The sequence below is a fragment of the Lotus japonicus genome, chromosome 5 (genome assembly GCF_012489685.1).
Source record: "Lotus japonicus ecotype B-129 chromosome 5, LjGifu_v1.2".
In the NCBI taxonomy this organism is placed as follows: Eukaryota; Viridiplantae; Streptophyta; class Magnoliopsida; order Fabales; family Fabaceae; genus Lotus; species Lotus japonicus.
This window is the reverse complement of record NC_080045.1, coordinates 48881905-48908639: the sequence shown is the minus strand read 5'-3', so window position 1 is coordinate 48908639 and position 26735 is coordinate 48881905. Positions and strand designations below refer to the sequence as shown.

General features: G+C 35.8%; 3 protein-coding genes across 3 annotated transcripts; all 3 read left to right on the top strand.

Moving 5' to 3' along the window:
- The first annotated feature begins 15192 nt into the window (after positions 1-15192).
- On the top strand, positions 15193-17111 carry LOC130720443 (protein PSK SIMULATOR 3-like). Its single transcript, XM_057571086.1, has one exon. The coding sequence runs from the start codon at positions 15441-15443 to the stop codon at positions 16866-16868; it is 1428 nt and encodes a 475-aa protein (XP_057427069.1). The 5' UTR covers positions 15193-15440; the 3' UTR covers positions 16869-17111.
- A 3451-nt stretch (positions 17112-20562) lies between these two features.
- LOC130719693 (protein FAR1-RELATED SEQUENCE 5-like) lies at positions 20563-22064 on the top strand. Its single transcript, XM_057570305.1, has 2 exons — positions 20563-21931; positions 22036-22064. Exons 1-2 carry the CDS (start codon positions 20563-20565, stop codon positions 22062-22064), a joined length of 1398 nt encoding a protein of 465 aa, XP_057426288.1.
- Positions 22065-22222: 158 nt separating this feature from the next.
- LOC130716832 (protein FAR-RED IMPAIRED RESPONSE 1-like) lies at positions 22223-23260 on the top strand. Its single transcript, XM_057566841.1, has 2 exons — positions 22223-22984; positions 23071-23260. Exon 1 carries the CDS (start codon positions 22243-22245, stop codon positions 22966-22968), a length of 726 nt encoding a protein of 241 aa, XP_057422824.1. The 5' UTR covers positions 22223-22242; the 3' UTR covers positions 22969-22984; positions 23071-23260.
- Positions 23261-26735: the final 3475 nt, after the last annotated feature.

Here is a 26735-nt window from a genome sequence, read left to right as displayed (position 1 = left end):
AGCTAAATCATCATTTTACTTGATTGTATTTGACTCATTACAAAAGCATTTATTGACGTCTAAAGGTCGTAGGTAAAGGCTAAAAATCGCATGTAATGGCATGTTTTTGACTATTTATAGCCTACGACCACGACATTGTTGGTAAATACTTCGTCGATTATAGTTACTGAAGGTTTATTAACAAGCATTGGTAAATTAAAGATTTTTATTATCTTTGGTACTTTATTGACGGTTTAAGCTAAGTTGTTAATAACTTACCAGAGACTTTAGAAAATTTGACGGAAAAGACCATCGTTAATTGATTTGATTTGGCTTGGACAAGAGAAATTGTTTCTGCTACAAATGAAATGTCAACTTTACAAAAAAAAAAAATTAGTCTATTATGTCATTCGAGATAATACCGCAATCCTCATTTATCTCAATTTCATATATATATATATATATATATATATATTTTGAAAGAATTTCATATATATATTGAACTGCCACAAAATAAACATGTTTTTTACCGATAAGATATTTATTAAATGACCAAAAATTCTTAATAGCTTTTAATTTTTTTTTAGAAGATTCACCAAAAAATAAATTTAGATTTTAAAATAGCTTTAGAGTGAATATTTTTATCAAGGTAAGACGTTATCACCTCGTGTCGTTGTTATACATTTGCCATGAATCAAAACATTCAACACTAGTACTATATATGAACCAGAAATGTCCTCGTCCATCATAAAGTCAAAGCACCTTTAAGAGATATATGCCTAACATTTTCCATAAACAAAAGTGGAAATGGACAATTAAAATTCGGTTCCCAAGACATATGCATAGTTTATTTTTCTAACATCCTATCATTAGATGAGAGACCCTCATTGTGAGAAATTGTGCATATTGTCTTGGAAGATCAAACCACACCATAATTCTAAATCAACTCACTCATGGATATGGTTCCACATCAACTTCATCATGAACTCGGATTATAATGGATCCAGTTCCACTTCCATATCGATCAAGACTCTCATGAATTCGAGTACGCTTCCGCTTTCTTATCTTAATAATATATAAAACTCATCCACCAAAGTGGGCCGCATTGTTGCTTAATATCCACATGTTTTCATTCCATTGGTTGTTGCTATTGAATTTCCAAATGTCATATTCTAATTGGTCCACATTGTTTAATTTTCATTGGTCGAATTTAATGAGTCAATAAATAAATAAATCAATACATAAAAAAGTTATTAAATCAATTGTTTCCTAATTTGATTTGTGATACATAACTTTTAAATTATTTTTTTTCCAATTAACCGTTAGATGATATATGATTTTAATTTTTTTTTCTAATTCACTGTTACAAAAATTAAAGGTCTAAAAGAAGCATCTTTTTACTAATTCCTTCATTCAAAAAAAAGGATGACTAGTTCATAAAAAAAAAGGATGACCATGGTGATACCGATTGAATGGATACTATACTTTTTCCCATGCATTCATGGCCACATTGCATTGCAGATACATGATTTAATTTTTTTTTTCTTCCAATTAACCGTTACAAAAATTAAAGGTCTAAAAGAAGTATATTTTGACTAAATCTTTCGTTAAAAAAAAAGGATGACAATGAATGGATACTATACTTTTTGCCCATGCATTCATGGCCATTGCATTTTTGTTGTTGTTTATAATTGGTAATTTTGACAAAATATTTGTTCCCTTTTCCAAAAGGCTTAAATACTCTAAAAGTCCCTATAATTGTAAAGGGAATCAATCCTGGTCCTTAAAATTTTTTTGCATCAAATGTAGTCCCTAAATTGATTTTTTTTATCCAATTGACTCCAAAGTGTGTCTGTTGCTTATGTGTCAATTTTTTTTGCCACTAAGCATTTCCACGTGGCTTTAAGCCTAATTAAAACCTAAATGAACCTCTCATCAAAATTAAATACATAATCTTCATCTTCATCATTCTTCAATCCTCAAAACAAAACAAGAATCAGAAAAATCCAGAGAAAAAAAGCAAGTACTCCCTCACAGAAACAGATTAGCAAAAGCTCAAAATAAAAACCCATCTTAGGCAACTCCTGTATCCTTCACGAGCCCAACAACCTTCACACTATATCTCCTCTAACAGGAATTTTCAGCAGCCAATCATAGGATTAGGAAGCAATAGATTTCAAGCCACCGGATTCATGGTCCATTCATAAATAGAATAAAGGAAGCCTTTAAACAAACCTTGTCCATCTTTGGCATCCTGCTGCAACCCAGAATTTAAGAAGAACCCAGGAGATTCCAGAAAGCAAAGCCGAGAAACTGAACAAGAGAACGAAGAGGAACTTGAAACTGAACGCCTCCAAAACCCACTCGCCGGAGAAGACGGCAGTGGCGGCGCCGGAGTTGACGGGGGCCGATCATCAAATTGATTTAGGGGTTTTGAAGCTGGCTTCAAGGGGAGTCTAGTCGTGATGTTGGTTTCACTTTTGGCTCAACCATCTCGCCGGAAAATAGGAGAGAAATTGACGTCGTCGTGGTGGTTCAGTCTCTAATTCTCGTCGCTTTCTCTCGTCGTACTTCTCTGCTCCTTCGTCCTTGGGGCTTGTGGATGAAGCTCGTCGGAACAGAGGAGGCTACGGTGGTGGTGTGGCCGGTGGTGGCTCTGTTTCGTTCTTGCCGAAGACAGGGGGAGAAGAAGGAATATGCTTGAGTGGTGGTTGTCACGTTGGGGAGAGGAAGAAGTAGCATGGTGGTATGATGGTGTGGGTACTGCACCAGAAAAGGGAAGACAAGAAGGAGGTCGGTCGTGTGTGATGAAAAGAGATGACAAATTAGGGTTTTAATTTGGGTTTAATTTTAATTTTTTAAAATCATTTACACATATGCATTAAAAATAAAAAAGTAATCCACCTGGAAATACAGATTGGACAAAATTCATGCCACATCATGCTCAAACACACTTTGGAGCCAATTGGATTAAAAAAATAAATTTAAGGACTACATTTGATGCAAAAAAAATTTAGGGACCAGGATTGATTCCCTTTACAATTATAGGGACCTTTGGAGTATTTAAGCCTTTCGAAAATTTTAAAATTGAGTTTTTTTAGGAAAAAACGAAATCAATGTTTACTATTTTAAAAATATTTAATTTTTTTAAAAATACCGTTTCTTTTTTTCATTCATTCAAGGCTATAAAAATCTACATTTTCATAACATTTCCAACAACAAAAAATACCCTGAACCCATTTTCCATATGTTTTCTGCATATATTGTTTTTTATGTCTCCACCTTTCTCTCAACCAATCAAATCACTTCACTCACTGATTTTTCCTCAATTATTTCTTCAACTCATAATAAATCTTATTCAATACACCAATTTGAATTTTAAATCCAGCTCTGTTTTTCATCTCAATTTTAACAAAAATTCTATCTACAATAACTACGTGCAACACAATCTCTCTAAACTTTCAAAAAAATTCAAAAAGTTTCAACCCCAATGAGAAATTTAATCTTCTCTGCTATGATTCATCTTCCTTTCCGGCGCCAAGACGCAAAGTTGTTTCACATTCTTCCATTTCACTTTTTTATCTTCTTTTTCTTTTACTTCTCCTTTTGTCGTCCATGAATTGAACTGTGTTGTTTGCTGTGTGATTTTCATAAGGGCAATGGCACGAAGCACTCCTTCTCAACCTTCTCAGCTAGGGTTTGCAATTTCTCTCTCAGAGCTCCCAATCAATCGACAAACCTTCCATAGTTTTACTTTCAGATAACCGCACGACATCAGGAGACTTCGAAGGCTCTACGAGGTACGACACTATTTTTGTTCCTTTTCATGATACCGATTTAAAAATTCATTTTTTATCTCTTTTTTGCTACCCTTCTGTTTGGTTGTTCGGTTTTTTTTATCTCTTTTTAGAGTATATATATATACTAAACCAACGGTCTCACTACCTATCAGGCTTTACTGTCGGGACCACTAGACTCCAGGGATACCTCACACTAGTTCTTAAGTTTGAAGATAGAAATAGGGGGTGATTAATAGAAACGATAAGCAAAATTTTAGCTTAAAAGAAACAATAGATCAAAAACCAGAAACAACCAAGCTGATCCAGAACCCTTACCTTACGGGAAAAGGCTCTGATACCAGATTTTGCGGAAAAAGTAAAACATTTTGCAGTATGAAAAGTATGAAATATCAAAGTACTTACTGAAACACGCTTTTATTCAAGATGAAAGTGCAGAAAGTTACAAGCAGACTGAAACATCTAAGAAGAAGATAGAGAGAGAAGAAAGCTAGGGAAAAACCCGATACCCCATTCCCTTCCTTAGCTACCTATTTATATAAGTTCTGACCATAGTTACTTTCGAAAGTAACTCTGGTTTACATAAAAGTAACTACAGTTAATGAAACAGTAACTTTAATAATGGAAACTTTAATAATGAAAGTAGATTCCTTGTCGGCCAATATTGAAAAGCAGATTCTTTCTTGATCATGATGAGAAGGGCTGATAATGACCTTTTGTCTTTAAGTGTATGGATGATAGTTGATGCCTAAGCAGTCATCTTCATTTTCTTGAAGGTAGTTCTGACTGTTGGCTGATGAAGTATCTGAGCCTGATTTCTGACTCATCATATCTATCTTCTTTTGAAATTCTTCGGGGGAACCGGCCGAGGCTAATTCGGCTATGAGCCTTGATCTTTCTTGGAGAAATGAACTTTCTTGAGTGAGACGAGAAACAGGGGTAGTTGACAGCTGTTTCTTGCTTTGCTGAGTAAGCTGATAAGTTTTTATCCAGGCTTCAATTTTTGTCTGTTGAAGTAAAGAGATATTGAATTTTGCCCACCATTTTATCCTGAAAATACGGTAGAGCTGGTAGAGTTCTGTATCCTCATAGATCTCTACAGTTCTCCAATCCCAGGTTAAGATCCAGGAGATGGCTTGAGAAGCGGTGAACATGAGGAGTTTATCTTCCATAATGAAATTTGACCTTTGGACAAAGTATTTGAACAATGGTTTGACTTCTTCAGGAAAGATGAACTCATCGAGACCTACCTTGCAAAACCAAACTTTGAACCACTGAGGAAATTTTAAGGAGATTCCTTTGTGGAACCAAATGAACCAAGAGTGTTGAAAAGGACGGAGATACAAGGCATAATACCAGGCATCTGTATAATCAAAGTAGTTATAACTAGGAGGGTCGAACTGCCTAGAGAACTGCTTAAAATAATGAAGAGGAGCATTCCAGTCCTGAGTTTTGAGGACTTTGAGGATTTTGATTTTGGAGAAAGCTATTTCTCCTTGTTTGTCTTGAGTATGTGTAACTTCTATGGAGTCAGAGTCTACTAGAATGAACTCATAAAATAATCTGGACTTTTTGGGATGTCCAGGGACATAATGAAAGTTGGTAGGAAATATTTGAGTGGTTATTTCTTTAGGACTTAAAGAGAAATATTCTCTTTCTATAATGAGGGATGGCTCACCATCTGGCTTTTCCAGATATTCGGTTTGCTCGGTTTTGACAGAGGATTTTGAGGGGTTTTGAGCTAATGCTGTATATTTATTGGTTAATGGGACTAATGAAGACTTTTGGGGCGGTGTTTTGACAATTTGAGCTGTGGTGAGTTTTTGAGAAGATTTTGAAGGGGTGGCTGGTGTTGAAGATCCAGCAACCTTGAGAGGGGTTACTATTATTGCTTTTGATCCTGATGATGATGGTGCTGATGAACCCAGTGGGGGTCCATATTGATCCTTTGATTTGGGTTTTGTATCACTCATGTTTTCCCTGTAAAAATTCTCGTGTTAGAAAATCTGGAAGGGAGTTATTATCTCCTTTGATATGAGTTATTTCAAAATCAAAGCAGGAAAGTAAAGATTGCCATCTAGCAAAAATATGTTTTGAAACTAGGTTTTGAACATCCTTTTGTAAAACTAAGGGTGCTGCTTTGCAATCAGATTTTATCAAGAATCTTTTATTAAAAACATCATCTTGAAATTTTTGAACACATAGAACTATTGAAATAATTTCTTTTTTGATTGTGGAATACTTTTGTTGAGCTGGGTGCCAAATTCCCGAATGGTACCTAACAATTTGCTCTTTTGAAGACTGGGGTTTTACCTGTTTAAGTATCCCACCATATCCTAATTCTGATGCATCTGTTTCTATAATTAATGAGGCATCTGGATCCGGTATTCCTAAACAAGGTAGGCTTTGAACTAATTTCTTGACTTCCCTAACGCTATGGCTCATTTCCTCAGACCATGGCGGGGAGTTTTTCCTAAGTCTTTTGAACAAAGGGGCACAAATTATCCTTATGTTGGGGATAAAATCTGCTACATAATTAACACAACCTAGAAATCTCTGTAATTGAGTTTTCTCTTTTAATTCATCTGGAATTTTTTTTGCAAATTCTGATGATCTTTGTATTGGGGTAATTTGCACTTGATGAATTTCATAACCTAAAAATCTAGTTTTAGTTTCAAAGATTTTCATCTTTTTTGCTGAAACTACCAATCCATTATTCTTAATGATTTATATAAATTTTTCTAAATGTTGAACGTGTTGATCTATACCTTTCGAGAATACTAAGACATCATCTAGATATACAATGGTGAAATCCATATATGGATAAAATATATCATTCATGATGTTTTGGTATTCACTAGGCGCATTTTTCAAGCCTTGTGGCATGACATTCCATTCAAAATGACCAAAAGGGACTACAAATGCAGTTTTATATCTGTCTTCCTCCCTCACTGAAATTTGATAATATCCTGATTTCATGTCAAATTTTGAGAATATTGTTGCTTTGTGTAATATTTTAATGAGATCTGTCTTATTAGATAATGGGTATCTTATCCATTTTAATACTTTATTTAATGGTTTGTAATTAATGACTAGTCTAGGAGCTCCTCTTTCTAATTCAGAAGCATTCATGACATAAAACCCTGTACAACTCCAGGGAGATTTGGAGTGGCGAATCAGACCCTTATTGAGATATTCTCCTATTTCTCCTCTACAATATTTTAAATATTGTTCATTCATTTGAATGGGCCGGGCTTTTGTAGGGATATCTTTCTCATTAAACCCGTCTATATATGGTAATGCTATAGTATGTATCTTTCTATGATGAAAGGCCATGAGATTTAAATCACATAGATCCTTTTCTATTCGATCTTGAAAATCCTTAATAATCTTTTGAACATTAGATCTCTTGAGTTGTTCCTCTATTTTGTAATATTTTATTTCTTTTTGTAAAGAATTGATATGATTCTTTTTCCTAGAGATCATATTTACTTTGGAGGTGGAGATTTCTTTTAATAAATTCAATTCTTTTACCTGGGGAGGTTTTATAAATGGAAAAGTAATAGTCTTTCCTAAAACTTGTGTAACTATTCCTTTTTCATCTATTTTATCGATAGGGTATAAAAGGCAGATGAACGGAGTTCCTAAAATGACTTTTTCAGTCATATTTTTTACTAGTACAAATGAAGATTTAAAACAGATTTGGTTTTTGCAAATCTTGGCATTTGATAATTTGTATTGAATGTTCATCTTAGATCCATTTGCACTATTGACTCCTTTAGTTTTTTCATAAAACTGAGTAGGAATTAGCCCTTCTTGAATGCAATTAATATCTGCGCCACTGTCGATTAGGGCTACTATATTGATTCGAAAATCATTAATGACTAAGGTTATCTCAGAATGTCATTTATGCGTTATGACTAAATTAAGGAGATTAAGGTAGCTTTCATTTGGTTCTTCTTCCTTTTTATTATGAATTTGTTTTAGTCCTGACGTACTAGCTAAAGTTTCTTGGGTTTCGATAATCTTTATTCCAGCTAGTTCCATTAGCCTAAATTCTAAGCTAAGATCATTTTGCTTTAGTTGATTAATCTCTTCTTTTAATATTTTTACTTCTTCTTGAAGGTCTGTTAAAGTTATTGTTGGCTTAGGCCGAAATCTATTGAAAATCTCATTCATACTATTTATTGGAGGGCTAATATCTTTTTTCAAGGTTTCTTCCTTTTTAACTAAAAGATTTAATTGTTGTAAGAATTCATCTCTCAAAGGAGAGTCCTCCATTTTATCTATTATAGAGATCAAACTCATAGTTTGATCTTGTGTTAGCATATTGATATTTTGTCCTAAGCATCCTGCACAATCACAGAATCCTGAACTATCCTTGACATATATATATATATAAAGTATGATAATTGGATAGTGAAAATATGTTGTATTTAGGTTAGAAAACATAATATATATATATATACACACACACATATATATAACTTATATTTTTTATGTTCAAATTATTGGATGAAGTGATGGTGATAATATGAAATATAAGATTAGAAATTAATACTCTCTTGAGGAGAAATATTCTTACATGAAAATACATCATGTTAAAATAATAAAAAATTATTTTCAAATAATTTAAGAGCAATAGCCTTTGCGCGCACGCGCGAGTAAATAAGTGCGAATTAAAGATTTTGGTCACTTAAGATATAGCTTTACAAAACTAGAATCTTTTCTTACCTAGGATGTAGCTTTACACTCAGATTTGTTTTTCTTATCTAGACTAATATTTTTCTAATCATTTAGTTTTCATCATCTTCCTTGCAGGGAACTTATACTGAAGATCTATATTAATGTTGTTTATGACACTTTGCTATTAAGAGCTAATTCAAGTTTATGGTTATTGGTATTATAATAAGGTAATATTTTTTATGTTTTTGCTCTGGTCGATAGCAGGGGTTTCCTTGATTGTAACTCTTAGATGTTTGTTTCGCAGTTTTGTTAGTTCATAGATGATGGAGATGTTTGCCATAGTTCTGCTCCCTTGTGTGACTATTCCTTTTGTTTTGCTTTCAAATTCCATTTGAGAACCATGTTTCCAGCCTTTAAAATTGGTTTTTGGGAAATTAATAGTTTCCCTTAAAATTGTTATTTTGACTAGGGAGAATTCTATGATTTTGGGTTGGGAGTTTATTAATGAACATTGATACATAATTGATCCTTTTGGTGGCACTATTCAAGTAATAATCATAATTGTGCTTTAACTCATTAGATATCTACTGAAAAATGTACCCTAAGGGCCCTCCAATTTTGAAATTTTTCTAACACTCATTCTGATATGCACACACACTAGCAATACATCTGAAGGAAATCTTCAACTTGCCTTTAGTCAAGGCGTCATTGAGCATGATAGAAAAAATGAAGTTAAACCATTAATATTCATGCACTTTTCCTTATTAAAGCATTTTTCTCTTTTTTGTATAGTTATCCAAGTTTTTTGATAAGTACTTGCTTCTGATGGTTTTCTTGCTAGGTTTATTCCAAGCTTGCTCCAGATTGATCATTCAATTTCATAACATACTTTAGTGAAACATATAGCTAACCTCATTGACTATTCAACAATGAAGTTAGCCATGAGAATGGTGGTGTTGAAAAAGGAAACCCCATTTGATCTGAACATTCAGATGCAAAGAAATTGCAAGTGTTGGTGGGCACCAAGAAGAAGAATTGGAAGTCAGATCAGAGTACGTAGAAAAATGACCAAGACCAATTTTATCTCATGTATCTGTAATTTTTTTTTGCTACCTATTGATTTAATACACCACATTTATGAATTAAAAATATTGTGCATTACATTAAGGTTTATTTAGATTTTTTGAACTGCCTATGTTTTAAATGTGGAGTTGTGCATTCAGATAGCAAGGGAAGCTATGATAACATTGGATATGATCCAATTTGAAAGACGCTCAATTGAGGGTTTGAGACTGTAATTTAGGGTGCCGGTGTAAGATCTATCATCAATCATCATTGCACAATTTATTGGAGATATGTCATCTGTCAAAGGCAAGGGGCTTGATACTAGCGCACCCATGTCCTACAAGGAGCTGTTGGTTTGCAGTTATTTGATGTTAGACATCACTTATGATTTTGATGACAACATGAGGTTGTATTCTTTAGGTTGATGGACGTAGAAAATATCAATGAGCTTGAATCATAATTCTTGCATCCCATCATACTTATTCTTTTAACTTTATGCATAGAATTTCAAAGGGAGAAATGAGACGAGACAAAGGCTTGGACAAAATATGAGCCTTTTGAACCCTATAGCCTTTTGAGTCTATGAGCCTTTTTCAAGTCGAGAGAGTGATTGTCTTGCCAAAGCAAAAAATCACACCAATAAATCTAATGTAAGAAACAACAATGATAATGGATATGATGAGCGCATTATTGTAATATTTTTAAGTTCGAATTTAAGTATGTTATGCCAAATTGATGGATTATAGTTGGATCACATGACATTACCTTTTCTCACTGTTCGTGGAAGCAGTTAAACAAATTTATAGTCTGTTATTTTAATAAATTCATTAGTAAAGTAATTTTGAAATTGTACGTAACACTCTCCTCTTTCTCTTCTTCACGGTCAGTTGTACGTAACACTCTCTAGAGTATGATCAAAGAGGGGTTCTTAAAATTTTTATACTCTCATTTTCTCTTCTTCATGGTCAGTTGTTCCTATCACTCTCTAGAATACAATCAAAGAGGGGTTTTTAAATTCGTATATTGTATGATGCAATAAACATACAAACTTCTACTTTGAATGTATTGTATAAGTAAGTTTTTGGTAAGGTTCGTTGTATTTTTTTCTGTGCATTGAAAAATTAACGTTTGTTGTATTGAACAAACATGTATTTACTTATTTTTTATACTAAGTAAATTATCCAGTTTACATATTGAATTTTTTACTATAGAACAACATAACTAACATGTAAGATATATATTATCACGTTTTCTTCAACAACAAAAAAAGATACATACTATCACAATTTAAATAAATTTAAGTTAATTCATTCATATATAAAAAAATGAACAACCTAAAAATTTCCATGCAATGCACGGGTCATCACACTAGTTATTTATATGTGTACTCTTGATGATTTGACATAAAAGTTCTCTATTTAATATGATGATTTTCTTCTATCATCTCCTTTATAATCTAACATGAAATGCTATAACTATACAGTATATATAGAACTATAGAAGATTCTTCACCCACAAAATTAGGAATTTATGAAATAACCCCACCTCACAATTTTAGTAATAAAGTAATAAAATATAAAACCCCAATGATGATCACGGTCAATTAATAAAATTGATATGCAGCATGGAAGAGACACTCATCAATGGAATTTCCTAGAGCCGAAAGTGAGGAAGAAATGCTTAGAAACATGTCTAGCTTCTATAGGAAAGCCCACCTCATGCCCCAAAATTAATCAATTTGCTTCCACAGTTTTCTTCACACTGATATGAGCTTTGGTCGTGTATATACATAACTTTTTCAAACTGGTAACCATGTCCCACTAATTTTATCATTAATTGCACTTTTAATCTGTGAGAAATTAGAGCAATCAATATGTTCTTAGGAACTAAAGTGACATCATGCATCATCAACCATTTACAAGCATCATAACAAGTCCTTACCATTATATATATATAGATACATATATATATGTAATGAACTCATATATAGTAGTTGGTTTTGACCACCACCATCAAACAAAAAAGACACTTTTACCCCATCATTTGTTGGTTGAGTAATTGGTGGTACTCGTGGCATGGCAGCGTGCAAGCAAGCAAACCAGCAGCATGCATGCTTGTTTAGCCCCACGCATGGAACAAGATTAGGATGGTCGCATGGTGCAACGTACATACACCCTTTGTGTGATAATGTATATTTCTGCCGGTTTGAAAACACTACAAACTCCACATATGTTTTCTTAGGCGAAATTTGTAGCAATTTCAAAAACTGTCACAAAAATTGTGTCGATTGAATGTTGGTAGTGTAACAAGGTTTATCAAACATTTTTGATACGGAATTTAAGAAAAAAGGTTAAGGTGGGTCTCTAATGCTCTCTTTTGTTAATCATCCCACATTGAGAAGATTTCTTTGGCTTCCTTTCTACTTTTTTGTGGGATTTGATGCTCAATATATTGTTAATGGAGCATTATTTATATATGTTTCACAATGTTTATAATAAATTAATTATATGGTAAAGATGTACTTGGGTACTTGACACGCACAATGTGTAGAGAATGAGAATCTAATATCTTCCTAGATCGTGCAAATGAGAAGTGGTTCGTTGTATACGTACAAAAAGACAAGATAAATCCATGTTCTTGGTTACAAACACCATCTCAATTATCAAACTTCATGTTATCGCCACTGATTATATCATTTAACTAGTTGATAATAAATCAACATTGGATTACAGAACAGGGTTGTCTTAATTAGCTGTCAATATATGACATGTGTAACATTTCAGCTTGCAGTCAAATGCAAGAACAATGGCATGTTTCTTTCCCCAAAATTAGTTCTCTTTAAAAGAGCTACAATTTCTCTGGGATTTAGCAAAGTTAATTTTCTTGTTTCTTCACTGCATATCCCTGTGCTTCCGGCTGCACTTAGAATTTGAGTTAAGGACTAATTATATCATGAAAAGTTAGTTTACAGAAGATGATATATTATCATTTATAAAGACTATTTTAGACATATTTCTAATCAAGGTGAGATCTTAATCGCAATTTACCCTAAGCAAACTTCAAAATGCACAAGAATTGTATGCAATTACTATTTACCGCTATCTCTTCACCCTAGTTTCAAGCAAATGGATAAATTGGGAAGCACATAGAACAGAGGGAACTTCAGGATAACTAGGTGAGTTCATTGACTTTAGAATTTGAAAGAGGTTGGACAGCTAGACATACGATCTTGGCTGACATACACTCAACACACATTAGTGCCGGTTTTTAAACGTGACAAAAATTAGAGATTAAAAGTCTTTGTTAATGAGTATGTCGATTGAATGCCCATTAAAATCATATTTAAGTCTAACATTTCCAAATTTGAAATTATATCTAAGGTGAGCACAAACCAATTGTGTCCATATTCCATAAGAATTTTTCGTGTTGGGTATCCCAATAATAGTAGTAAAGGCCCTTTGATTTTTATCTTTTAAGTTGCAATTTTTTTGGCATGTGCAAAAGGGTCAATGAAAGGATATAATAATAGAAGTAGCAGCCTGTCATTCTACAACCCCAGAAGAGAAAAATGATGACCAAGTTAAAATAACTGAGAGCGAAGGAGAAGGCCACAATGCATGAGTTTAAAGGCACCAATACCAATGTAGAATATGGGCTCATGGCTATTCATTTTCCGACAATGAAACAAATCATCCTTCATTGCCCTTCCATTGGTTGGCTAAAGTTGAGACAAAGGATAGGGAAAAAAAGAAATAACCCTTTGCACTCCATCCAATTGATTTTAGCATTGCAATTGCTCCTAATTACTCTCTCCCTTCATTCTCAACTTCCTTTTTTAATAGGAACATAATCTTGTTTGAGTTGAGAACACTCATATTATGGTGGTAAGACTAGCTTTTACAAAAAATAATTCAAAACCTTACTTAAAGATAATTGAATATGTACTACTTGAATCAATCACTCATTATCCGTCGATCTTCGCTCATTGTCAATTTCTAATCTTAGAAAATATTGTCGGCGTTGAAGTTAATTCCAAATGAATTTAAAGACACTCCCCTAAGAAAAACTGCACTAACAAAACTCTATTTGAAAGAAAAATCTTGAGAGCATTTGATGGCCCCAAATCTATCAACTGTGGCAAACACACTCTCACTAACAATGTTTCTACCACCAAAGATGTGCACCATATATGTCTATGCTTTAATATTTTGAATATATTGTTCTGGCAATGGCCACTATCTACATGCTTTTTAAGAACTTCCTCCACACATCTTTTCCAGTCCTCAATCTAATAACTATTATAAGTCAAACTTGATCTATTATCCACATAAAGCGCACTGAGCTCTCTGCTTTCTGCTTCTAACTCTAGCAATAGACATTACTTGTTTGATATTGACGCACAATTATTCAATACATACAAAATAGCATTCCAAACCAAGTACAATTTAACTTTAGATGTTAAACTTTCCTCACAACATAAAGTGTATTTGGATAAATAGCAATAGCTATATTCATTAAGGTATTGTCAATCTTTTTAGTAGCTCACATTCATATATGTGTATGCTAGCTATAGGAATATTCTATTTTAAACACAAATGATTGTGCTAAGTTTGGTGCTATTATTAATTTTCATAATGGATTTTCAATTTTTAATACTCATTATTACCAAATATCATACATAGTGCCAACAGAATTATCAACAGAGACCATTAGATCTCTACCTGGTTTTGCAGTGTTTTATTCTCAATTATGAAGATCTAAGAAATAGCAGTCAATGGAATTGATGAAGGATCTTTAAACCAATGAAGATGGACTTTTCTTCAGCCACTATACTTGAGCATTTTACAACTTGTTGCACCACACTCTCAAGTTTCATTTTCCTTATTTTAATTGCTGCATGTGAGATTTTGGGGCAGTTAATAGTCAACTTCACAAACATACACAAGCAAATGAATAAGAACAGAATAATTGCTTTATAAACTTAAATAATGGAAAAGCCAAAAGTGATGTGCCCGTCCCCTCCTCATATAGAAAAATGTCTCTTTGCGTCCAAACATAACAGAAGTTTTTCATTTTCACCATAAGACATCAATAATACAACTGTGTTCCTAAACTATAAAAAAACCAATGAAGTAAAAACCAAAGCACAAAATCCAAATCCCCCAACTTAACACAAGGAAAAAGCAAAACTACTAGACATAACCCCCCATCTTAATCATGATTGAAGGTTCAACCCACTTTTAGAGCGTTAAATCTACAATTAATTTAAAAGGCAGAATCAACTATAAAGAGAAATTTAGTAATTTCTACATTTCAAAATTGATTTTGATATAAGATAAATTGATCTAAACATACTATTGAACTAGAAACTAGCCCAACACCAAGACTTTGAAGCCACATTCTAGTGTATATTTGGTTTAACGTTTGTGCACTGTAAACGTAAATGTGATTTCTTGTATCTTAGTGTACTAATAGAGAAGTTAGAATTTATCACTTTAAGTATAATGTGAATTCAAGAAGCAAGATTTTAATGCACCATATTCAACATGAATTCACGCTGAGTTCAACAGAAATCCAAACAAACCACGATCTACCCTACCACATATTGCATGTGGTCTTAAATACTTTATAGTTTATATATATATACACACTCACCGCTTACCTTCTAGCTCTTGCTTCCTTTGCTCACTTCCTAATAAACACATTCTTCTTCTTCTAGTTATCACTCCCAATCAAACACCCCACGAGCCTCTTCCATCATATTTTCAATCCTTATCTCTCAGCATCAACAAACAAAACCTCCCCACTCTTCAATTATTTCACACACACTCTTTTTTCTCATAGAGACATTTTCACAAACACATAGTGTGCTCTTTCAGAACACGGTGGCCAAGAACCTCAACCACCGCCACCATGGCCCTCGAAACCCTCCTTGTGAAGGTGAAAGCCGCCATCTCAAACACCGTGCACCCGCCGAAGCTCCTCCTGAAGAAGAAGCCATCGTTCAAATCCCGACGAAACGTCGGCGTTTTAGCCTTCGAGATGGCCGGAGTGATGTCGAAGCTTCTCCACCTCTGGCAGTCGCTCTCCGACGCCACCATCGTCCGCATCCGAAACGACGCCGTCACGCTCGAGGGCGTTCGGAAGATCATCTCCAACGACGAGTCGTTTCTTCTCGGACTCGCCTGCGCCGAGTTCGCCGAGACTCTCCGACTCGCCGCCAACTCGGTCACCCGACTCAGCCACCGCTGCGATGATCCCAACCTCAGATCCTTCCGTAAAGCCTTCCTCGAGTTCGCCGACTCGGGTCGTGATCCAAACGGGTGGGCCCTCTCCGTTGTGAAGGAAACCGAAGCCAAGCTGAGGAAGATGGAGCGTTTCGTGACGCTCACGGCAGCGCTGCACCGTGAGATGGAGGAGCTTTCGGTTTTGGAATCTGGGTTGAAGAAAGTTCTTAACCATTACAGTGATCACAGTGAAGCTTCTTCATCTGGGAAAGAGCAGAAGGTGTATGATCTTCAGCAGAAGATTTTCTGGCAGAAACAAGAGGTGAAGGATTTGAAAGAGAGATCCTTATGGGGTAGAAGCTTTGATGGTGTTGTTGTTTTGCTTGTGAGGTTCAGTTTCACTGTTTTGGCAAGGATTAAGGTTGTGTTTGGGATTGGTCACTCTGTGCCATGTTTGTCTAGGAGTTTATCAGCTTCTGCTACTGTTTATCCCACTGATCAGAACCCTGCTAGTGGTTGCAATTTGGCTTCTGGGGCATTGGAAAGGTTAAAGATTGAAGGGAAGGAAAAATTGGGGAGTGGGTTTTTTGAGTCTAACTCTGAGCTTTTGAAGCCACCACCTAGTACATTGGGTGCTGCTGCTTTGGGTTTGCATTATTCCAATTTGATCATTGTGATGGAGAAGATGATTAAGTCACCACATTTGGTTGGTTTGGATGCTAGGGATGATTTGTATGCTATGTTACCAAGTAGTATAAGGTCAGCTTTGAGGGCTAGGTTGAAAGGGGTGGGGTTTTCTGCTAGTGATCCTGTGCTTGCTGGTGAGTGGAGGGATGCATTGGGGAGGATATTGGGGTGGTTGTCACCATTGGCACATAATATGATCAAGTGGCAGAGTGAAAGGAGCTTTGAGCAGCAAAACTTGGTGCCTAAGACCAATGTGTTGTTGTTGCAAACTTTGTTCTTTGCAAACAAGGAGAAGACAGAGGCTGCTATAACTGAGTTGCTTGTGGGGTTGAACTATATTTGGAGGTTTGAGAGGGAAATGACTGCTAAGGCATTGTTTGAATGTGCTAATTTCAATGGATTGTTAAAGTTGCAAAATCCCAGTTAGTTAATGAGATGGGTTTCTTGATCATTTTTCATTTTCTTCTTCTGTTATCCTCCATGAATAGGGGTTCTAATTTTGTCTTGAAATTTGATGATGGTTGGTTTTAGATAAATTGAACTAAGTTCAGGTTCTTCAGGGTTTGTTTTTGCTTCTGATTCAGTTCAATGTAAATGGGGTATAGCATCATGTAAATGATATATTGTGATTTTTTAGTGAAATCTAGATCAAATGCACTGGCTTTCATTATGCATACTTCCCACAATCATGAGAAAATATTCCTTTTGTTCAATTACAATTTGACCATAAACTGAGTTGTTGATTTTTATATTGGTGGAATTTATTGCTGTGGGAACTGCTTGTGGCTGTACCACTAGTTCCAGATTCCATTCTGGGGGGGCTCATGTGTGGTCAGTAATAAACTACTAATACCTTGGTCCTTCCACATCTTGATGGCATTAATTCATATGAATAAACTAGCTAAAATGGGGCTCGCTATTATTGATACACTTTGTTTTGAATTGGATCAAGTTTTTGAATAATGATGCTTATACACTCTTCTGAGAGGTGTTAGGTGTGGAAGGACCAAGGACATGATATGGGAAGAGAAACTAGGAAAAAGAAAATGTAATAGGAGCAGATGAATAATATGATAAGAAAAGGAGCAAAATGGTAGTGATGAATGGATCCTAAAGAAAATGACATGTGGTGGAATTGAGAGGTGGCATGTTTCCACCACTCCTGTTCAAGAGGAGGGTTGTTTTGGCCTTTTTTGTGGTCTCTTTTACTAAGACTGAATTATTGTTATTGGTACTTCAGAAGAAAATTCTTACAAGAAATCCCTAGTTTATGGAAATTGTCATGTTTTGGTCTCTCTCCTTAATTTAGTGATGATGTGTTTCCACATTGACTCACTCATGTAAACATCATCTCCTATGAGAAAATTTGTGGCTTTTTCCAATTTTTAAAAAATACTTACTGGATTATGCACTCTAAATTGAATCAACCTCCAAGCTGACCTACTTGTGGTGTGGTAACAAAGTGATTATGAGTTTCTTCCAATTTTATTATTGTGACATCACCTTGTGAGAAGCTTGACAGATATTTTATCCCCCATTAAACTAGTGCCAAAAGTAACTTTATAATTTAAAGTTGGAAATAGAAAATAAAATTTTACAACTTCTTGAGATCCATGAGAAGAGATTCTCAATGCATTTGACCTCAATTGATTGCATTTGGTCCCATGTGGTGGTGACAATTTGATTCAAGTGGACCAAAAGATTAGTGACTTATGTGACATGCAATGCAATTGCAGCTACTTAGCTCAAAAAAACTTAGATCCTTAATTAGAGCTAGTCCATCAGTGAATTGTAGAATCCAATTGGAAAGGTCCTTTTCATATATTTATGAATTTAATCAACTGCTAGTGGCAATTCATTGTTGGGAGTTCAATTTCCTATCCCCAACACTCAATTTCTCATTATACTTTAAAGTAGTAAAATACTATAATATTCCACATTAGTTATATTTCGGGTTTTCAATGCATTGTAACTCAAACCCGAAATATATTTTCATGTTTGACGCTCTGGGATTTGTTATTATCAAAATGCAAATATGTTATTTTTGGAATCTTGATTAACTTTAAAAATATGCTTATCTTAGTGTTACCAGAAATTAAATCTAAGTTGGGCAAGTATATCTCACTAATTGTACTTAAGGGAGAATGTGCTGCTTTTTTTGTCAATAAGGAGAGAGTGTGCTCAGAAAGAACTAAAAACTGAAGAGTTTTGTTTTTGGTAAATTAAAAAAAAAAACATGAAGAGTTTTTATTTTTTTTGGTCAAGGGTCTGTACTGTGACATCTACCAGTCATTTGGGCCTTCAGACTTTATTGTCCAGGAAACCAAAATGAGTGTTTGACTATTGACAAAAATATAGAGAGAAAGTGTTGGCCAGAAATGTTGAAAGAAAAAAGAAGGTTCATCCGTACACAAAAAATTCCTTGTGCAATGTTGCAGGAACCTAATTTTACCTGCTAGTGTAGGTCTTCAACAGATCACAATTTTTTTACACTTTTGGCTCACATTTACTGTAAATTCTAGTATAGTCCAAAGCAAGCATGGTTCATAGGCAAGGTGAGATATCTCTGATCCACTCCTACAAAGTTTAATAGGTTTTCCAATAACCAAAGTGAATTGCAACAAAAATAAGATATGAAAGTCTCTAGCCATAACACAAATAGATATGGTGATATGAGATCACCCTGGTGAAATCCCCTTGAAGGTAACTGCTCCAAAAGTACCATTCGACAAAACTTGCATCATAGTTGAGCTAATATAAAACTGAATTAAATTCACTAAGACATCTAGTATTCCAAGATCTTCCAATGTATCTTTCGCAAAACTTCATTTAAGCCTATCATAAGCTTTTTCAAGGTGTATCTTAATAGTCATTCATCCCTTCATACCTTTCTTTTTCTTCATAGAGTGAATAACTTCTCTTGAGCAATCACAATATTATCACTACTAATCTACTGTGTCTATTGGAACAAAACTACATTTTTTCGGGCCAACACCTGATTCATTATACTCTTCATTCAAGCAGGGACGAACTCACGTCAAGAGAAGGTGGGCCAAGTGCCCCTACATCATTTTTTACTTTTGGTTCGTACAATACCATACTATATAATATAAAATATTATCTTGCCCCCACACTCTTCATAAATGCCCCCATAGCTTGACAATTTTACCTTTAGTGCCACCAAAAAATTAACTTTTTTTATCTACATTTTACTTTTTCCATTGAACCATTGGTTTGTGACAATATATTAGATTTCAAGTTTTGATATTTTTATTTTATGTCTTTTATATTGTTTATGAGTATGAAACTAGTAATGGTAATATGAAATTAACATGAAGACAATCATTTTCTCCTCAATTTCAAGCACTTGATATAATAGTTGAATGATTTTTTATTTATTCATACAAAGTGGAAGATTCGGGCCAACACCTAATTCATTATACTCTTCATTCAAGCAGGGACGGACCCACGTTAAGAGAATGTGGGTCAAGTGCCCCCACATCATTTTTTTACTTTTAGTTCGTACAATACTATACTATATAGGATCCCGCTACCATGGATCCCATCTTTTCGGGCTCTAATTTTGGAGCCCTGTTTTTTACCTACCATCACCCTTCCGGTTAAAAAAAAAAATTAAAAGTAAATGTTTTTAGTTAAAGTTTTAATTATTCCATTAATTGCTAATCATGATTCCGCACTAATTACCAGTATATATTCTCAGCTGGAATTAATTTCACATTTCAAGAAGAAGGACATTCATCTTTACCCTTAGCTCCTTAGCTCTGGTTGTACCCCCACCAGCCTCCTCCGGCAGATCCAACCCACGAACCCCGTAACCCATAGCAGCGAAAACAAAGGTATCCTTCGAAATCACGATTTTTCGTTTGTCGTGTTTATAGATCTGAAAACCCCCCATTCAAATTTTTATGTTGAGATGCTCTTAGTTCAATTCGAATACACATAACTGATGTTTGTGATTTACTATTTGTAGATCGCTCCGGCAGCACTCCGGCGATTATTCAACTCTTCAAAGATGGCCACTGGGGAAGGAGAAAGAAAGATTGATAATGCAGAAGATTTTTTGCAGGTTTGGTAATTATTGTTTTCAAACCTTATTGACGATGCTATCCTTGTTCCTTATTACGAATGGTTTCGTTATTTTTGTTCAGGAGAACGAGGATTCTGATAGTGATGACGAGAATGAGACTTCTGGTAGTGAGGAAATTGAAGACTTATGTGATGGTGAAGATGCTGTGCAATCCATTGGAGAAACTTGTACAATTCCCATAGATGGTGTTGAAGATATGGGTAACATCAATTTCGTCACTTTAACATTTGAAGACATGAAGAAATACAGGTTTTTAAATCGCAATGTTGCCTACGATTTTTACAATATGTATGCTCGCTTTAATGGATTTTCTGCCCGTCGGAGCGTTGTCAAGAAAAACTTTAAGGGAGAAATTGTGCAGCAGAATTTTGTCTGTCATAAACAAGGTCACAAAGAAGATAGATTTGGGGAAGATGGAGTTCGCAAGCGTGAACCTAGGAGGGACATTAGGTGTGGATGTTTAGCACACTGCAAGGTCCATATTGATGAATCTGAATATGGTCAACGTTGGGTTGTTAAACATCTCGATGATGGCCATAGTCACTTGGTTGTCCCTGATAACCATGTAGGTTTGCTAGCCGGTCATAGGAAGATGTGCGACATGGATGTTTCCCAGATGAACAACATGATTGGAGTTGGTATTTCACCTCCCCAAGTTTATGCATCATTTGCTGGTGAAGCGGGTGGGTATCTGAATGTAAATTTTAATCAGCGGAACATGTACAGTGTATTGGATAAGGAGAGGAGAAACCAATTGCCTGATGCAAGAGGTGCATTTGGCTATCTGCGTACTTTGCGAAGCACAGATCCAGACATATACTGGAGCCATAAGAAGTCTGAGGAAGGAAAGTTGCTGAACTTGTTTTGGTGTGATGGACAAAGTCGTAGAGACTATGGTGTTTTTGGTGATGTGTTAGCATTTGATGCTACGTATAGAAAAAACAAATATAGTTGCCCACTTGTGGTATTGTCTGGAGTCAACCATCATAACAGGACCATTATGTTTGGCACAGCAATTGTATCTGATGAGAAAGAAGAAACCTATGTATGGCTGCTGGAAAAATTTGTGGATGCAATGAAAGGCAAAGCTCCTGTATCTGTCATTACTGATGGATGCAAGTCCATGAGGAATGCGATTAGAAGAGTATTTCCCGATGCCCACCATAGGTTGTGTGCGTGGCATTTATTGGAGAACGCAGGAAGGAATGTGAAGAAGCCCAAATTCGTAGAAATGTTTAAAAGATGCATGTTGGGTGACTATGAGGTGGCTGGGTTTGAAGATAGGTGGGAAAAGATGGTGATAGAATTTGAAGTTCAAGATGAACCATGGGTGAAGGAGACGTATGAGAAGAAGGAAATGTGGGCTTCTGCATACATGCGCGGTCAGTTTTTTGGTGGTTTTAGGACCACCTCGCGAGTTGAAGGCTTGCATGCTCAGCTCGGTAGATATGTGAATTATAAAAATAATTTGTGTAATTTCTTGAAGAACTTTCACAGGTGCATGAACTACTTTAGGTTCAAGGAGGTTGAAGATGACTTTAATTCAACACATGGGGAACAAGTGTTGCTGACATCTCTAAAAGCACTGAAGAGGTCCGCATCAAAGATCTACACGCGTAACATATTTCTTCATTTTAGGGCTATTCTTCAAAGGGCTTCAACTTGGAGGGTTTTTGGGTTCAAGAGAACAGCAATGTGTGTTATCTACTTTGTGAAGCATTACCCCTCAACTGGAAGGAATTGGCAAGTTACTTATTATGAACCTACTAGTGAGTTAAAGTGCAGCTGTGAGAGAATGGAGTCAGTAGGCCTTCCTTGTGATCACATTGTTTCTGTGATGGTGCACATAGACATGGTTGAGATTCCTAAATCCCTTGTTCTTGGTAGGTGGACTATTAATGCTAAGGAATCTATTGAGGGCTTTGGAGAAACTGAAATGAATGAATGGGATCAACTAACAGTCTGTCGATATTCTGCATTGCTTGCAAGTTGTAGAAACCTGTGCAAACTTGCTTGTCGCACAAGTGCACAATTTCTAGAGACCAAATCACTTGTATTTGAGCACTGTAAAAGACTGAGCAGTAATTCACAGGTTGACGTGACAGCTGGAGATGGTGCTGCTGACCATGGTGCAACAGTTGATGAGGGACAGGGTGAGGAAGGTGAAGAGAGGCACATTAGGAATCCTGATGTTGTCAGATCTAAGGGATGTGGGGCCATTATCTCTCAACGGTCAATGAAAGGTAAGCGTACTCTTCGCTGTGGTATCTGTGGCAAGCCAGGACACAACCGCACAACATGCACACGTAGAGATGGCCAAACGTCTACTCAACTAGGAACTCAACAAGGAACTCAAGAGGGATCTATTGGTGCTGGTCTCACCCAGAGACTATTTGAAGAAGAAAATGAAAATGTTTGAGACAGATGTTGAGGAGGTAACTATCCTCTCTTTTATGATTTCATGTGCTTATGTTGTTCAAATGAATGGTTTCATTGTGCTTAATATGCGTATAAATTTCAGGTTGTGGATCCTTTGCTGGTGTGGTTTACGGAGGCTGACGTAGTTTAGTTCCATGGAACCCTAGTAGTATGTCTTTTTTAATTAGAAAGTTTAATTAGATTGTGGTGTATTAGGTACAAAACAATTTGTGTTACTGTTGGATTTGTATTGAGTAAATGTTGACTTGTGGTGTGTATTAAGTTTAATTTGATGTTGGATTCATATTGTGTTATTGTTTTGACTTAATATGTAGTTTATTTGCATATTTTGACTTAATATGTAGTTCATATTGAGGTAGGAAAGGGTTTATGAGTGCTGCCTAAAGGTGCACAAATAAAATTAAAAGTGTAGAATGGGCTACGGGGACGGGGATAGGCACCAATGAACGAAAAAACAGAATTTGCCACAAACAACCATATATTTTTCCATAAGTGTGCCAAAAGAAACACCTAAAGATCCAATTACATGTATTTTTCTGGGCCAGCCCAAAATAAAAAGTTAACGGGCCCAGGCCAATAAGCAGCTTCGTAAGCATTACGAGCCAAAAGTGTTAAGCAGGTTCAGAAGCACCAAGATCCACAACATTGGACCATTAACCAGGTTCATACACATTACAAACCAAAAGTACGAGGGGAACATACACAGTACCAAAAACCTCGTCTAGTTCTCAAAAAATCTTAAGCTACTATGTGCATGACCTACTACCACCCAACATCAACTCAGCTTTGTCAGAGTATCCCAGGAGGCCTCACTGCTTGTCTGTAGCTTCCTCCTCTCCTCATTGTACCATCCAGTCAGCAAAGAAAGAGTCAACCTCATCCTCAAAGGGCTTGGCATCATCTGAAAGTAAAATATGGTAAAATAATCAACCCAATCTATTAAGCTTCTTTTTGAGTTTAGCTATTGTATTCAACAAAAAAGCAGTGAGAGTAAGAGTGCGCTTACACTGACAATAAGATTTGGATTGAATGCATCTTCCATCTCCATCCAATGCATTGTCCAAATGCCAGAGTGTTTGCTTCAATACATGAAGATATTGTTACGTTAAACAGTCAATGGATTACCAACTATCCAGTAACAAAATATTATTGGCAACTATGGACTACAATGATGTGGCCAACCTGTTTCCCCAGTTCGGTGTGCCCGTAGCCTCTTTGATTTTCCAGGACGGGAACTTCGCAGCAAGCTTTGTCAACAATGGTGGGTACACCCCCCATTGTGACAATGTCCGATACAGCGGTGGTCTGATTAAAGCACAAATGTGAAGACAACTTCTAATACATTTTCCAGATTTAATTCACAATTATACAAAGGTTAATATGTTGTACCAAAGTAGAGATCATGTCAGACCGTTGTAGAACATCCATCCGATTCAAATATGAGTCTAGATGGAAAACCTTTTGATGAACTAGGGAGATGACCATTAAGAACCAATGGCCATATTCATTTCTTATGGGAAGGTAAACCTGTGTCACAAAGAAGAAATTGTAGTCAACACGTGGGAATTCCAAAAACAATTTGACATTGACATTGATATTGAATTAAAGTTGACAACATTTGATGAACGATTACATATTTCAGTCTTTCAAAAGGTTTCATCCAGACTTCAGCATATGTCTCTGTTAGTTGTTTAATTGAATGTCCCTTGAAAACATCATCCTGATCATTGCAAAAAGCAGCAATTCAATGAATTTTTCCATTTTGACCAATATTGTACTAGTATATTATAAACACTATAATCGTTCACGTAACACACCACGAAAGCTGGTGGAAGTGACCACACCGTTGGAGTTATTGCATCATGTTGCACGCATGTGCTCTTCATGCTCATTAAGGTTACCATCTGGAATTAATGGAGAAAAGTGTCATGCATACAATTATGATTGTAATACATTCAGATATTAGTGATTGTACTTCTAGTAATGTCTACATTACCTCTGGTCTGATGTCTATCTCTGGGCACATGCAGTGAAAATCTAGTCTGGTCAATGACATGTCTCCCAAACGCATCAACACTTCCCTGTATCCAAATTTCATCCAATTATGTTTTTATGTGACAATTAAGATAATGTTCACGCCGATAATGTTTAGTAAAAAGATGCTCACCCTGCCTCCAGAGCTGGATGAAACACATAGCAAGCAAGCTTCACTTCAGTCATCCCCAGGAGCATTTCCTCTGTTGGGGGAAAATAGCATAGAATCCCCTATGTCAAAACAAACATAAACATGTCATTTTCATCATAAATTGTTGCATCAAAGGAAAATGCAAGAAAAAGGAACTAAAACAACCTGAGGCAATGTGTGACCCTTAGATTCTTTCATCTCTTTGAGGATAGCTTCAACTGGCTTCAGAGTAGTATCAATCTCCTTTCCTTTCTTTTTAGGTGTTTCAGCAACTGAAGAAGGTGGTTTTTCTTTACCCCTTTTCCTATTTTTTGGAGTACTTGTAGCAGACAATTTGCCCTTTCCCTTTTTGTCAGGCTTTGGGGGATCTGATGAAGGTAACATTTCAGTGCTATCGCTAACAAGGTCTTCCTTCATCTTCATCGGCTTTGGAATCTTTGCCCTTGCGTTTGGTTGGTGTTGGTGAATGAAAAAGTTTTTTTCCTGTTAGTCCATCATCTACGTTGAATGCACGAATCAGACTCTGTCGATGCACAACAAAGATATTACACCATCAGCAAGCATACTACATAACACATACGATTCATAAAAAAATAATTTGGTAATGAACCACCACCTGAGTAGGGCTAGGCTGTTCTGGTGTCTTGCGTGCTTTGTTGACTGATTGGTTAACGAATCTTTGACCCCATGTGATAGAAAAGGCACCACTCTTGTGTTGTTCATGGCTAACCATAACCTCGTCATTGTCATCAGCCACGTATTCATCATCTGAAATATATGTCAGCAAGTCAAGGCCTTCATCCCCAATAAGGTCCACCTCGCGTTTCTTGTTTACCGATTTAGCAGCAGTCGTGTTTGGTGTTACGTTCTCACTTGCAGCCACTGGGGTGCAGCTTTGACTTCCATCAGTTTGTGTTGTTTGTTTTGGAGTGTGCTTCAGATGTGTTACATCACTTGCAGATACTGATTTCCCCATCAGCTGAATGGAGTGTTGTATGGTGGTCATTGTCAAGCTCAACTCGTCAACACGAGTGTTCATCACCTGTTATTAGTAAAAAATACAATTTATTAGAGCTTTTAAACCACATCAGACTTGATTTATGAATAGCAACTGGAAAAGATAAACTTACCTTGTTCTGCACAAGTGATTTTGTCACCGTTTCAGTAAGGGCTTTAATGGCCATTTTAATTTGTGAGATATCGTCCTTAACATCCATTCCGTTTCCGCGCCCTTTGTCCTCTATGTGAGCCTTCTCCAACCTTCAGTAAAGAGGACAGAAGAATTAGTTTGAGCTGAGGGTTTAGGGTTTAAGGGAAAAATAACAAATAGGGTTTATGGTTTAAGTGAACTTACATGTTGTTGTTTGCTTCAACACCGACAGAGTTCATTGATGCAATCTCTTCCATGGGATCTTCAGAAAAAAGGTTGACACTTTGGTTGTTGGATTGTTTAAACAGAGGTGCAGTTCATAGAAGTTTCAAGTGTGTAGAATGTGAATGAAGCACTTCAGACCTTTGTTGAACATAAAGTAGGTGAGCTTACGTGTCACGATTTCATTCGG